Raw genomic sequence first — 15,327 nt, 5'->3', positions numbered from 1 at the left:
ATAAGACACAGAAAACCTAAAGAGACCAATAATCAAGATGGAGATTGAATCAGGAACAAAGACCCTCCCAACAAAGAAAAGCCCAGGCCCAGATGGTTTCACTGCTGAATTCTACCAGACATTTAAAATAGAACTAACTTCAATTCTTATCAAGCTATTCAAAACAAATGCAAGGGAGGGAAAACTCCCAGGCTCTTTCTATGAAGCCAGCATCACTTTAATTCCTAAACCTGAAAAAGATATAACAGAGAAAGAGAACTATAGACAAATTTCCCTGATGAATATTGATGCAAAAATCTTCAACAAAATACTGGCCAGCCAAATCCAGCACCACATCAGAAAGATCATTCACCCAGACCAAGTGGGATTTATCCCTGGTATGCAGGGATGGTTCAACATTTGCAAATCAATCAACGTGATACATGACATTAAACTGAAGAACAAAAATCACATGATTATATCAATAGACACAGAGAAAGCATCTGATAAAATACAACACACTTTCATGATGAAAACTTTAAGCAAATTGGGACAGAAGGGACATTTCTCACCACATTCAAGGATATCTATGACAAACCCAAGGCTAGTGTCCTACTGAATGGATAAAAGCTGAAAGCATTTCCACCGAGATCCAGAACAAGGCAGAGATGCCTACTTTCACCAGTGCTATTCAAAGAAATTAAAGGGATACAAACAAAGGAAGTCAAACTATCCCTATTTGCAGATGATATTATTATATATATATAGGAGATCCAAAAGTCTAAGACACTGTTGGAACTCCTAGAAGAGTTTGGTAAAGTGGCAGGATATAAAACCAAGACAGAATAGCTTTTGTATACTCAGACATTGCCAAGGCTGAGAAAGAACTTTTATGATCAATCCTATTCACAATAGCTACAAAAAAAATCAAATACCTTGGAATAAATTTAACCAAAAATGTCAAAATTCTCTATTAAGAGAATTATAGAATATTAATGAAAGAAATAGAAGAACACACAAAAGAGTGGGAAAATCTTCCATGTTCATGGATTAGAAGAATCAATATCATAATGCCCATACTACTGAAAGCAATTTACAAAGGAACTAAAATCAATCCCTGGAGCAAGGACATTCTTTTCAACAACTGGTGCTGGGAAAACTGGATCTCCACATGCAGAAGTATGAAGTAAGACTCCTACCTTACAAAAAATCCAATCAAAATGGATCAAAGACATAAATCTGTGACCTGATACCATCAAATTGTTAGAGAACACAGAGGGAGAAACCCTGCAAGATATTGGCATACGTAAAGACTTCTTGGAAAAAGACTCCAGAGGCACAGGCAATCAAAGCCAAATTGACCAATGGGATTACATCAAATTGAGAAGCTTCTGCCCTACAAAAGAAACACTCAGGAAGTAAAAAGGCAACTGACAGAATGGGAGAAATTATTTGCAGATATGAAACTGATAAAGGATTAATAACCAGAAAACATAAAGAGATCAAGAAACTCAACACAACAAAACAGACAACCCAGTTAAGAAACAGGCAAAGGAGTTGAACAGACGTCTTTCAAAAGAGGAAATCCAAATGGTCAACAGACACATGAAAAAATGCTCAGGATCACTAGCCATCAGGGAAATGCAAATCAAAACCACAATGAAGTTTCACTTCAGCCCTGTTAGAATGGCTTTCATGGGGCTGGCGCTGTGGCTCACTTGGTTAATTCTCCACCTACGGTGCCAGCATCCAATATAGACACCAGTTCTAGTTCCAGCTGCTCCTCTTCCAGTCCAGCTCTCTGCTGTGGACTGTGGCAGTGGAGGATGGTCTAAGTGCTTGGGCCCCTGTACCCCCATGGGAGACCAGGAAAAAGCACCTGCCTCCTGGCTTCAGATTGGTGTAACTCCAGCCATAGTGGCCATTTGAGGGGTGAACTAACAGAAGGAAGACCTTTCTCTCTGTCTCTCTATCTTGCTAACTCTATTTGTCAAAAAAAAAAAAAAAAAAAAAAAAAAAAAAAAAAAAAAAAAAAAACAGAAAGAAAGAAAGAAAGAAAGGCTTTCATATGGAAATCAACAAACAACAAATGCTGGTGAGGATGTGGGGAAAATTGTACCCTAAACCACTGTTGGTGGCAATGTAAACTGATACAGACACTGTGGAAGATGATATGGAGATGCCTCAGAGATCTGAACATAGACCTACCATGTGGTCCAGCCATCCCACTCTTGGAAATTTACCCAAGGAAGATGAAATCAGCACATGAATGAGTTCTCTGTACCCCCCATGTTTATTGCAGCTCAATTCAGGATAGCCAAGATATGGAATTATCATAGATGTCCATCAACTGAAGACTGGAAAAAGAAATTATGGGATATGTACACCAAGGAATACTACAAAGCAGTAAAAAAAAAAAAAAAAGTGAAGTCCTGTCATTTACAACAAAATGGAGAAACTGGAAAACATCATACTTAGTGAAATAAGCCAGCCCCAAAAGGACAAGCATTGTATATTCCTCCTGATCTGTGATACTAATAGTACATCTAAAAGTTGATCTATAGAAGATAATTGACGGTTTGAGATACAGTGACTTTGAACAGCCCTTGTCTCGACTGTTGAGGAACAGGGTTTTTTTTTTTTTTTTTTTTCCATACTATTTGCTGTACTCTTTACTTAGTATAGAGTTCGTCATATGTATGTAAAGTTAACTGAAAGTAGATCTTAGTAAAAAATGAGATTAGGAGAGGGAGAAGGAAGAGGGGTAGGGGTGTAGGTGGGAGGGTGGGTAGGGTGGGAAGAATCACTATGTTCCTAAACTTGTATTTATGAAATGCATGAAGTTTATATTCCTTAAATCAAAGTTTTCCTGGAAAAAAAGAGAATGGGTTAAAGTAGACAAATATGGAAAATTATAAAAGTATTAATTCTGAAAGAAAAGCTTTGTGTTTTCAATCAGTGGAAGGTTGCATAACCACATAAAAAAAGACTGAAGCATGAAGGCAACAAGAAACTTAGAAGATAACTTGTTATGGAAAAACAAAGAAGTCTAGAATCTCATCTAATTTAAACTCCAGAGCTTCTTCCTTAGCACTCTAAGACATTCTTCCTGCTTTGCCAAGTTCAAAGCCTGGGCCTCAGAGATTTCCTGGGGAGGTTTCATCCCCTTGGACTTCCCTGACCTCTAACTTCTTTGGCTTTGTGATGCTGTCTGTGGCACTGCACACTTGTTCTACTTTCCATTCCTGCCCAGCAGAAGTGATATCTCCCCTCTCGAGAGTTCTTGAAGGCAGGCCTCTTTTTTTTTTTCCTCCTCTCTCTCCATCCCTACTGGCTGCTTCCCGGGGAGGAGCAGGAATGGGTCTGATTGGAGAGCTGGCTGGAACACAAGGTCCAAGTTCTACATTGGGCAAGGCTGGCAGTGGCCTCTGGCTGTGCCGTCTTAGCTTTAGTTTAGGAGATCCCAGCCCTTTGGTCTCCTTGGCACTCCTCGATGTAAACTTACCCAGGCAGTTCTGGCTGCTCAGTTTGTGTCTAGATGGTGAACATAATGCAGAGATGAACAGGAAACCACGTGGGCTTGGGTCCAAGTGGCATTCTTAGTGCAGCTGAGATCTCACCCTCTCATGACTCGAGAGCATTTCCATGTTAGCTGGGAATGTTAGAACCTGTTAGGCCACTGAGGCCTGATAGAACCCACTAGGCTACTGGGCCTGATCCCCAGGCCTGAAAAACTGGGTGTGGGTAGCTAATGCAATGGCTGATGGAATGTTGATTGCTAGGGAGCAAGCCCCGCACCTGGGGACATTCTAAACTGCTGTGATGATGCATTGTAAGTGTCACTAAGGAGCCTTCCTACACATCCCTACCCGCCTCACAGGGCCCACGTGGTGCTGGGCACCTCCCCCAGCAATGCCTGCTGCTGAAAGGGAATGGAACTGCTTCAAACCTCCGCACTCTGTCTAGGCAGATTCAATCCCCACTCTCTCTATCCCTCTCCATTCTGTCCCCCCTAAAATAAAGCTTTTTCTATTTTAACTAACTGCCTCCTTTGAATCCTAAAATTGTAAAACCCAATGGACTTTCTAAAGACAGGTGAGATTAATTAACTCCCTCATCTGCTGCCCTCTGTATTAATCATGCTTCTTCTTTTTTCTAATTTTAACCCACAACTGAGTGCTTCATTATGCCAGGGTTTCATGCTGAAATGCACAGATGGATGAAGAGATGGACTGATGGCTTATTTGATATATTCATAAGCCAAAGCTGTCTTGATCATTAATTATATCATGTATCTTTGTCATGTAAACAAACAAGTGATTCATTCTTCATCAGCTGGGACTTATGTTTCTGTTTGTCTACGTCCAGGATCACATTTCTGTACCCAGTGACATTCATTAATATTTGTCTGTAATAACAATATTTTATAGAAATTTACAACATAAATGAAGGACACACGTGTGGATCATCTTGGCACTCACAATGACCCTTTGAGCTAGAGAAGACAATTATCCTAATTATCAATGAAGGGAAAGGGTCCAGAGAGGGGCAAAGCCCCCACCATGTAGGACAGCCTGATACCACTAACATTCTCTCACTTGAGCCAGGGTCTCCTCTGCTCCTGCTCCCACTTCACAGCAGGACCAGCATACTCCTCCCTCGGTTTTCGTTTGTCAGCATTGAAATGTCACGCAATTAAATGACACAGGTTTCTGAAGCAGGCAGTTCCAGGAATTCAAGAGCAATATAATTAACCATGGGGACCAAAACTCAGTCTACTTACCACTGGCCAGCACCTGAGCTGTTTCATGCACATATATCCATCGATCCCGTTCCAGCTGCACAGCAAATCCTAGGAGGTGGATGCTATTTTATGCCCACTACACAGAAGAGGAATTTCAGGCATAGAGAGATGGGGAGCTAAGTTCACCAAGGAGTGCTGAAAGCGAGGACTCAAGACAGGCAACCTGGTGCCAGGGCTTAGGGAAATCCACTGAGAAGGATTTGCAAGGATAGCAAATCCCTAGTTCTGTTATCAAGAGACAACACACGAGAAATAGTCCTGCAGCACGTGTGAGACAACAGAAGGGAAAAGAGAAGGGTGAGAGAGGCGGCGGCGGAAGCTCCCTGCAGATGCAAATAGGATGCTGTCAGAGCTGTGCCTGCCTAGCAAATGCGGTCCTCATTTAGGAAAGGCTTAGGTGAGCAGATTAGACCCACTCTCTGTAAGACACCTGCTGAGGAGGGCACTGTGGTGTAGCAGGTAAAGCCATTGCCTGAGATGCCTCATATGGGCACTGGTTAGCGTCTCCGCTGCTTCAGTTCTGATCCAGCTTTCTGTATTGTGCCTGGGAAAAGCAGTGGAAGATGGCCCCCGTGGGAAACCTGGAAGATACTCCAGGCTCCTGGCTTCAGCCTGGCCCAGCCTAGCTGTTGAGGCCATTCCGGGAATGCACCAGTGGATGCAAGTGTCCTTCCCACCCCCCTCACATTCTGTCTCCTCCCTTCTATTTGTAACTCTTTCAAATAAATGTCTTCAAAAAAAAAAAAAAAAAAAAAAAAAAAGATACCGGCTGTTTGTTCTGTATGTGTCAGATAGTGAATCATTAAAAGAAAATCAAAGGAAAAGGATACAAATTCAGCTCTCCAAGCCATGAAAAACACAAATCACTTTCAGTTTCACATTTAAGAATGCCTACCTTTTTATACAGCGTTTCCAGTTCTGCTGCTGTGCTCTGCCCCGGGGGTAGCACCGGTGGCCTTGAAGGAAATGGCTTGATGGGGCTTGGCAGTGCCAGGATCCTGCCATCGTCTCCAAACCATCCTCTCTCCTGTGGATCAAGCAGAGGGAAGGCCACAGCTTTTCTTACCTGGACAGAAAACGGCTTACGAAGCAAACCCCATTTGCTGGAAAACATCGCATCCATATTGCACTCCCCCTCCGCCTCGTCCCAACAGAACTTTAAAAGTCTGTTTCCTTTAGCAATGAAGTCTTCCCTAACATGCCCCATAAGTGCTTTAAGATACAGTCCCTGATTCTCCCAAATTTTAAGAAAAAGTTTAAATGAATGCTTAAGAAATCATTTACTGTATATTCCTTAAAGATTTAAGGAAGAAAACCATAGAAGAGAAACTTCATTGGGAACATTCTATGCATGGACCGTGAAAATATTCTGCAAAAGACAAATATTGCACGCTCTTGTTTCTGGAAGCTGAAAACATAGATCTCACTGGAGAGTGGAGTAGAAGCAGGGGAGGGGTGGAGTAGAGAAGGGGCTGGGGCAAATTGGGTTGGAAGGGATTAGTCTCGTGTTCTATAGCACAGTAGAGTAACCATTGCCTATGGCAGCTTCTAATAGAGTTCAAAATACCCAGAGGTTCTCAACACATAGAAATGGTGCTTAAGGAGAAAGAAATCTAATAAGCTGGATTTAATCAGTACAGTTATACACAGTATTGAGTTATTATACTGTACCCGAAAATATGTATAAATATTATGTCACAAACATCTTTCAAAATTGTAAAAAGCACACACAAAATCAAACAGGCAAACACTCAAACTGTTCTGTGACTTGGGACAAGTTGCCAACACAAACAAGCAGAAGGCTGGCATCAGCTGGCAGGAGATGGGGTTTGAGCAGTTGAGAGGTTGTGTTGTTCGAGGATCACTTGGCGAAAAGGGAGCCCTTGCTGTAGATGACTTCCAAAGGCAGAGAGCCACGAGGCCATGATGGGCTGGTGGGGAGAAGGGTCCTTTGTTGGAGCACGCCCAGGCCCACGGGAGCAGGGCCCATGCTTACCGGCTCCTGCACCAGCAGTCTGTTCTCCATGATGTTCCCAGTGGTGCGGGCTACCTCCGGTCTTGCCCCGATGTAGAGGCCTTCATCTTCCAGGAATCTGGGTTGCACGTTCTCAGGAAGCTTTTTATAGGTCGGCACTGGAAGGTTCATCGATAAATAAACGTTAGTGCCAACCTCGGCGTTTCTAACTGCAGTTTGGCAACTTAAAATAACCACTGGAGATCCTCCTCACTGGCTTGGAAACTACAATTTTTTTTTAATGTTAATTTCAAGAAGCAGAAGCGAGGACAAGAAAGCATTCACTCATACTGTCACATGGAGAACCAGGTACTTTAGGGCTAGCACCCCAATAGTTCCCCTCAATGAAGCATCCCCTTCACGTCCACCCAAAGCCACAGACACCCTGGTCCTAGAAACACCATCCTAGGTCCTCAGAAGACATGGAGCTGCGATCGCTTCACCCTTTCCTGCTCCCTGCACCTCCTCACTCACCGCTGGCCTTCAACACTTTTCACTGAAATCTCTGAGTACTCACCCAACGCCTGCCGATTGTTTACTTATTTATATGAGAGACAGAAAAAGAACAAAAGAGAACTCTCATCTACTGATTCACTCCCCAAATGCCAACCATGGCCAGGGCTGAGCAGGGTCGAAGTGCAAAGTCAGGGACTCCATTCAGGTCACCCACATGGGTGGCAGGAACGCAACTTCTTGAACCTGCTGCCTACTAGGGTTTGTGTTACCAGGAAGCTGGAGTCAGGAACTGGAGCCAGCAGGCAAACCCAGGCCCTCTGACATGGGATGTGGGTTCCTTTTATTTTTTAAAAGATTTATTTACTTATTTGAAAGTCAGAATTGTAGAGAGAGAGGGAAATGGAGAGCAAGTGTGAGAGAGTGAGAGTGAGATCTTTTATCCACTGGTTCACTCCTCAAACGGCTGCAATAGTCAGGACTGGGCCAGGCTGATGCCAAGAACTTCTCCCAGGTCTCCCTGTGGGTTCAGGGGACCAAGCAGTTGGGGCATCTTCCACTGTTTTCCCAGGTGCATCAGCAGGGAGTTGGATCAGAATTGGAACAGCTGGGACTCAAACCAGCGCCCATATGGGATGCCGGCACTGCAGAGGGAGGCTTTGTCCCCTATGCCACAACACCGGCCCTGGGTTGTGGGTGTCTTAACCATTGGGCCATAGCCTACCCCTAGGTATTTATTACATATGTATTACTATGACCACAAATGTAAAGTAGGGGAGAATGAGATTAAAAATGAAATATAAATAGAAGTCTTGTTATGCTATTCCTACATCCCAGGTGAACACCCAGCCCTTTGGAAGCTACTGCTCTGGACAAAGCAACAGCAACGCCCATTGTTATTTTCGATGCCTATTATGTGTTAGTCATGTCTACAATGTGTTATTTGCAATACTAGGTCCCTCACTCATTATTTTCTTAATGCTCACAGTCAAACACCCAGAGTCACCTCCTACTAGTTCTTATTTCCTCCTTTCTTCAGCTAGGGCACCTGAGAACAAGGAGAATTGCTCCAGGCACACCTCACAGAGCTGGGACCACCCAGTTCCCTTGGCCCTGCCAATGCCCCGTCACAGCCCTCCTTTGAGAGTACAGTGGGCAGAAGTCAAATCCAGGTTTAGATTCTCTGTCCAGAGCAGGTCTCAGGTACACCCAGGGCTCCCTGGGTCTCCTGCACAGCCTTTGCCAAACCCGTTTCTGCTGCCTGACCTGGCCCCCAGAGAAGGTTGCGTGTGGTCTGTCTTCTGTTCCTACTCCAGGCTCAGGGAGAGTCCTAACTGTGGTCCCCTGAGCGAAAACCCAGGCACCAAGCTCCTCCATGGCCAGGACTGCATTCCGTCTCTCCAAGGAATACCCTAACACACTGCAACTGGGTGTCTGGCCTTGAGAGCACGCCACCTAGGGAAGACACCTGTCTCTGTCACTTCACTAGGTCACAGTCTTGGGCCATTTGCCCAGGTTCTCTGGGCTTCTGCTTTCTCATCTGCAGAACAGACCTGATAAGGAACCAATGCAGGGCCGGCGCTGCAGCTCAATAGGCTAATCTTCCACCTGCAGCTCGGGCACACCGGGTTCTAGTCCTGGTCGGGGCGCTGGATTCTGTCCCGGTTGCCCCTCTTCCATGCCAGCTCTCTGCTGTGGCCCGGGAGTGCAGTGGAGGATGGCCCAAGTCCTTGGGCCCTACACCCACATGGGAGACCAGGAGAAGCACCTGGCTCCTGGCTTCGGATCAGCGCGATGTGCAGGCCAGCCGCTGCGCGCCGGCTGCGGCGGCCATTGGAGGGTGAACCAACGGCAAAAGGAAGACCTTTCTCTCTGTCTCTATCTCTCTCACTGTCCACTCTGCCTCTGAAAAAAAAAAAGGAACCAATGCAGGATCACACTGGCTGTTGCATGCCACATTGCCACATGCCTTGGAAAGTGCCCCGGGGAGAAGTGGACAGGAGGTATCCACATTCACTCATCACAGTGGTAACGATTATCATTAGGGCAAAGTCTTACCCTTTGGACACTTCTGTCAGTGTCTATTTTAAAAAGAAACTTGGGCTGTCCAACAAATCCCAATACCTTAAATGTATGTGATGCAGGCCGGCGCCGCGGCTCACTAGGCTAATCCTCCACCTAGCGATGCCGGCACACCGGGTTCTAGTCCCGGTTGGGGCGCCGGATTCTTTCCCGGTTGCCCCTCTTCCAGGCCAGCTCTCTGCTATGGCCCGGAGTGCAGTGGAGGATGGCCCAAGTGCTTGGGCCCTGCACCGCATGGGAGACCAGGATAAGCACCTGGCTCCTGCCTTTGGGTCAGCGCGATGCGCCAGCTGCAGGGCACCAGCCGTGGCGGCCATTGGAGGGTGAACCAACGGCAAAGGAAGACCTTTCTCTCTGTCTCTCTCACTGTCCACTCTGCCTGTCAAAAAAAAAAAAAAAGTATGTGATGCAACATGACCTCTCAAAATTAACAATTTGACCCTGACTCAGCAATTACTTGGAACTCAAATAGAACATGGCACACTAATAGGAAATCCAACTTACAAAATTCCATCAAGATGTATCTGTTCCCACCCTTTCCCTCCCAACTTGAAGTAGAGAGAAAGTAAGGTAAGGCCAGGTCCCCTTTACAGCTGGGAGGGGCCTGCTAATGGGCCTGGGGCTGCTCTGTTACTTTGTGTCACCTATTAGAACTGAGTAAACTGGATATTCTTCATGCCCTCTCAGAAGGGAGGGATGTCCCAGGGCTGAGAAGAGCAAAGTTTAACTCGATCTGGAATGAAGCCTGGCTCACTAACCAGGAGTCAACAGAGGGTCGCAGGTCCAACACTGTGGTCACGTTTGCAAGGGTGAGAAACATCACCCAGCTTGAATCTCTGAGTCTCCCACACTCAGCATCCAGATCAGGCCACTGACGGGGTGAAGGGCTCCCACAACACTTGCTATTCCTTGCCCTCACCTATCAATAAGTGCTTCATAAGTGGTTATTTTTCCATGATGTGCGTCTTTTGTCTGAAGATAGTTCTAGATTATTACAGCAGATCAGAAACCGGAATCAATTTTGGAAATGGGGCTTCTAGTCTACGGCCATACCACCCTGCACGCGCCCGATCTCGTCTGATCTCGGAAATGGGGCTTCCTTATACAGCAGCCCCATTTCATTTGCAGAATGAAGATGTCCACACTGACCAGGAAAATAAAAGAAGTACCTGTCAGCCGACTAGGTACAAACAGCATCTCTTTTTCCTTCTGCAGCCAGCGGTGGACGCTTTCATACTCTGCTGGTCTGATGGCAACAAAGTCATCAGCCATGTGTTCTAAGCCCAGCAGGAGGTCCTCGGCCTCCCTACCATCAAGCAGCTCTTCTTCATCCTGTAAAACATTGTAAGTAACAAGAAAAAAATCAGGGGAGATTCTGTTTACCTAGAGAAAGCATTAATCATACTAAACGCTTCAAACTTAATTTACCCAATAACTAAGTCCAATTTTCTGTTTTTAATAAACTTAGTGAAAGCATACAACTCCATGGCCTTTCACATTTATTAAGTAGACTTTCACCGATTTTTTATTCTGTTCTACACACCTGGAAGATACTGAAGTCAAAGAGGGCTGAACCAGAAGAGATGTGGTAAGCAAAATGATTGAAATCCCAACAAATCTGGCCTTCTTTGTTGATGCTTATTTTTTTGATGCTAAAGAACTAGGCTTATATGTAACGTGGATGAAGCCTTCCCTCGGGCATCCATGGGGCTGGGCACCACGGTGCAGGTGCAGAGGGCACACTGTTCAGATTGCCTGGCTTTGAATCCCTGCTTCACCTCATACAGCCTGGTGGGCTGGATGAACTCACATAACCTACTCATCCTCACTGTCCTCAATTGTGAGACGCCGATACTGAGCTTATCTTAGGACTTTCCATGCAGTAGAAATCCTAAACCCAGGGTTTCAAAATCACAGGAGTTAGCTCAAGTATGCTCCTTTTGAGTGCTTTCCAAACTTTTTCTCCTTCTCTTTTTCTCCTTCCTCTTCTGCTTCTTTTTGCCTTTTTCTTTCTCCTTTCCTTCTCATTAACATTTAAACCTGCTGTCCACTGATGAGTCACTTCTTTGAAAATCCTTCAGAGACGTCCTTGTGAGCACAGACAGTGGGGGTATCTTCGCTGCCCGTCTCCCGTTTCCTCCACAAATACACAAAGCAGCAGGTGGAAGATGTGATTCTCCATGGAAACGAGACTTTCAGCAGAAAGCGAATACGGAGAATGCTCCAAACATCAGAGAAGTGGGAGGGGAAAGATCACAGGGTTTATAGCTGTGTATAGTCTTTCTTGTGGGCAGCAAAGGCGGACTGAGAAAAGCTGCCCCTAAGACAGAAAAGGGAAGGCAGTGGAAGGGCTACCAAAACTCATTCAGAAAGACTAAATGCACTTCACGGATAAAAACACTGAACAAGGGTCTGGGCAGACCAGAACCTGCACCACAGGAAAGAGAAGGAAGGGGCTTCAATGTGTGCCCGACTTAGGATGCAGTTTTTGGAATCCTCGTGCCTGGGGAAGTGACACGGTGAAAGGAGTGGAGAGGTGGCCCTTGGGAGGAAGAGTCCCGGCTGCAGAAGTTGCCCACAAATTGGTACTTGTGTCTGCTGTCGCAGAGCCCAATTCCCTCTCTTTGTGAGTGCATGCACTTGGTGACATGTCCTAACCAGCAGAGTACTGTGGAAGTGAAGGGACATGAGCCTCAGACTAGGTCATTAGAGGCTCTGTGGCTTCCTCCTTGAGGTCCCTCTCAGATGTCTGCTGTGGGGGAAGCTGGCTCTCACCGGAGGACTCTGAGGCATGACATGGCGAGGGTGGATGGGAGCAGTGTTGGGAGCAGACCCTCCAGTCTCAGCCACGCCTCCAGATGCCTGCTTTCTTGGCCATCTTGTCTGCAACCTCATGAGAGATCTTTAGCCAGAACAAGTTGGGTATTGATTTGTAAAGCAATTATTACAGAATAAGCCGAAATATTTCCCAGCTTCCAGAGTCCTGGGTAAGAACGTTCACCTTTCATGAGAGGAGATTATAAATTAAGCACAGAAATATGTCAACAGTGCAAATTCTAGAAAGTTCTGACATGTCTGCCTTTTTTATTTAATGTGGTAGAATATATACAAGACTTGCCACTGTCACCATTTTAAGGGTATAGTTCAATGGCATTAGGCACATTTATTATTGTGTTGCCATCCCCACTATCCATATGTAGAAGTTCTTTGTCTTCACAACTGAAGTTCTGTTCCATTCATCAGGATCTCCCGCTTGTCTCCACGGTTTGATTACTCTAGCTCCCTCATTAAGTGAGATCACACAATATTTGTCCTTCTGTGACTCATTGATTTAGCATAATGTCTTCAAAGTACATCTGTCTGTGTTGCAGCATGTCAGAATTTCACCCTTGGTGAGAATGAATAATATTCCATTAGACAGATACATATTACATCTTGTTTATCTGTTCGTTTGTCAAACTCTTGGGTTGTTTCTGCCTTTGGGTATAGCGAATGATACTGCTGTGAACGCTGGCTCATAGCACAAATACCTGCTCAGGCCCTTGTTTTCAGTCCCTTTGAGTATATGCCCAGAGAGGAGTTACTCCATCACATGGCAATTCTGGGTGAAGGTCTGAAGAACCCTCAAACAGCTTCTCATAGCAGCTCCAGCATCTTCCATGCCCACTAGCAAGGTACGAAGTCCAATTTCTCTACGTTTTCCCCAAGCTTTTTCTTTTTTTCTTTTTTCAAATATATAATGGACATAAAGTGGTATTTCATTGTGGTTTTGATTTGCATTTTCCTAATAATTCATGACATTAAGCATCTTGTCCTCTGCTTATTGGCCATTTGTATATCTTCTTCAGAATAATGTCTATTTAAGACCTTCACCTATTTTTAATGTTTGGTGTATCTTCCTTTAATCTCACATACAACACCACCAATTATAGAATCTGGGAGACAGTGAGGCTTCATTTGCCCTGCTGAGGCAAACACTTAGCCTGTGAAGTGGATACTAATCATTGTATGACATCTAGCAAGAAAAATCTAGAAACCACATTGTTCTATTTTTTCCCCTCCCAGGGGTGTGATGGGCACATTTAATCAAGGCCTTTACAGGCTGGTGCCGGGGCTCACTTGGCTAATCCTCTGCCTGCGGCACTGGCACCCTGGGTTCTAGTCCCAGTCAGGGTGCCAGATTCTGTCCCGGTTGCTCCTCTTCCAGGCCAGCTCTCTGCTGTGGCCCGGGAGTGCAGTGGAGGATGGCCCACGTCCTTGGGCCCTGCACCCACATGGGAGACCAGGAGAAGCACCTGGCTCCTGGCTTTGGATCGGCGCAGCATGCCGGCTGCAACACACAGGCAGTAGCAGCCACTTGGGGGGCGAACCAACAGAAAAAGGAAGACCTTTCTCTCTCTCTGTCTAACTCTGTCAAAAAAAAAAAAAAAAATCAAGGCCTTTACTGTCCCAAGTGTGGGATAGAATCAGGAGTATGGGAAGTGATGTGGATCTGGTTCTGCCCACTCAGGAGTAACCCTGCTGTTTTCCACTAAGACACGGGTGACTCTTTCCATGGTGGGGGGTTGCTGGACGTGTTCTCCTTGCTAGGACAGCACAGTCATCTCCCTCGCAGTCCCCCCCCCCCCCCCCCATGGCCATCAGAGTAACTGTTGTTGTGTTTACTTGTTGTCCGGGTGACACTGCCTCTTGATCAGCTCCACCTCTGGTTTTCGCTCCTGCTTTTTCCTCTTCGCTCCTTTCTTCTTCGGGTTCTGGGTCAAAGTTGAAAGTAAAGAAGTTGTAGGCTTCCTCTGGAGAAGGGAAGCCAGGTGGGACCTAAGGAGAAGGAGGGGCAACAGCACTGTCAGGTTGATTCAAACCCAAAAGAGCTCTGCACAAGTGGCCCACAGCTGGTGCCCACCGGTGGTGGCAGGCACATCCTGCACCTCCTAAGCCTATCATCTTTGCTGGAGGTACAAGGTCACTGGTAATGAACTTTAACAACTGCCATGACAGTTGGAGGCCTCCTTTAATAACTAGCTAATTACTTTTTAAGAAAACAATTATTTACATCCCAGTAAGCAGTACATCTATTTACATCAGTAAAATCTTTAGGAAAGATGATTAAAATGCAAACAAGTGGATTCATTGTTTTGTACGCAAATGCTGAGTTTTTTTTTTTTTTTTTTCAAATTTTAAGAAATACAAGTCTTACTAATTTTTTAAAGTGACTTTTTGTTTGTTTTGGTTCTTCCTTAGTACCCTCCTGTCTCCCACAATGAAAGCTGGTGCGAATTCAGAGTTGAATGAATGTCCCCATCACTAACATTTCTTGCCCTTCTGTATGTCCTACCCCCATCCTCAAATCAGGCCTTATTCTAATCTTTCCAGGTAGATTCTAATATTTTGAAACTAAGCATCAATTCTCCACACTTTGTTTTACATGCTTCATGGCAACAGAGTAAGTTTATGTATATGGTCATCTCTTGTGGGATACTTTTTGAGAAACACATATGGAAAACCATGATATTAAAGGAATTTCCTACCTGAGGTTTAGACTTGATTTTTCGTGCTGAATCATGGAACTTTACTTTTGAATAGTTTTGGGAATCATCTTCTTGCTGAGTCCTTCGTACCTCTTTACCTGGCTGTGTGAGTAGGGATAGGACAGACAAACCGTTTAAACCAAGGAACCAATGATGTTCTAAAATGAAGAGTAACACCACCCTCCCCAGCTTTATCTTCTGACCAGTGATGCCTCTCTTCATTCCTAAGCAATCAAAGTCTAACACATTTCACATATATTTGAAGGTTAATGTTGCCGCTGTTTTCTTCTTTAACTCTGTCTCTCTCAAGACTAAACATATAAGATTTTAGATTCAGTAAACCCCAAAATGGAATGTTATTTCAAGCTGTAGGTCAACAGATTATCTACTTCACAGAGGATCATTTCTGAGCAGTCTATGAAGAAAAGCACCAACAGTGTCAGTCTGTAAACAAGTCCAGTGCACGC

General features: G+C 45.1%; 1 protein-coding gene across 12 annotated transcripts in view; it reads right to left on the bottom strand.

Moving 5' to 3' along the window:
- Positions 1-15,327, bottom strand: part of CC2D2A (coiled-coil and C2 domain containing 2A) — a 151,019-nt gene that overhangs the window by 81,283 nt on the left and 54,409 nt on the right. For all 12 annotated transcript variants that reach the window (XR_011386192.1, XR_011386193.1, XR_011386194.1 and 9 more), the window contains 5 exons: positions 14,861-14,962; positions 13,998-14,150; positions 10,502-10,664; positions 6,780-6,916; positions 5,679-5,810 (listed from right to left, as the gene is read on the bottom strand). Coding sequence is in view for 9 of the 12 variants with exons in the window: in XM_070068049.1 (XP_069924150.1) it covers positions 5,679-5,810; positions 6,780-6,916; positions 10,502-10,664; positions 13,998-14,150; positions 14,861-14,962 (687 nt within the window). In the remaining 3 variants the exon portion in view is untranslated. The remainder of the gene's footprint in view (positions 1-5,678; positions 5,811-6,779; positions 6,917-10,501; positions 10,665-13,997; positions 14,151-14,860; positions 14,963-15,327) is intronic.

The sequence above is a fragment of the Oryctolagus cuniculus genome, chromosome 2 (assembly GCF_964237555.1).
Source record: "Oryctolagus cuniculus chromosome 2, mOryCun1.1, whole genome shotgun sequence".
Classification (NCBI taxonomy): Eukaryota; Metazoa; Chordata; class Mammalia; order Lagomorpha; family Leporidae; genus Oryctolagus; species Oryctolagus cuniculus.
This window is presented reverse-complemented; position numbering and strand designations above follow the sequence as displayed.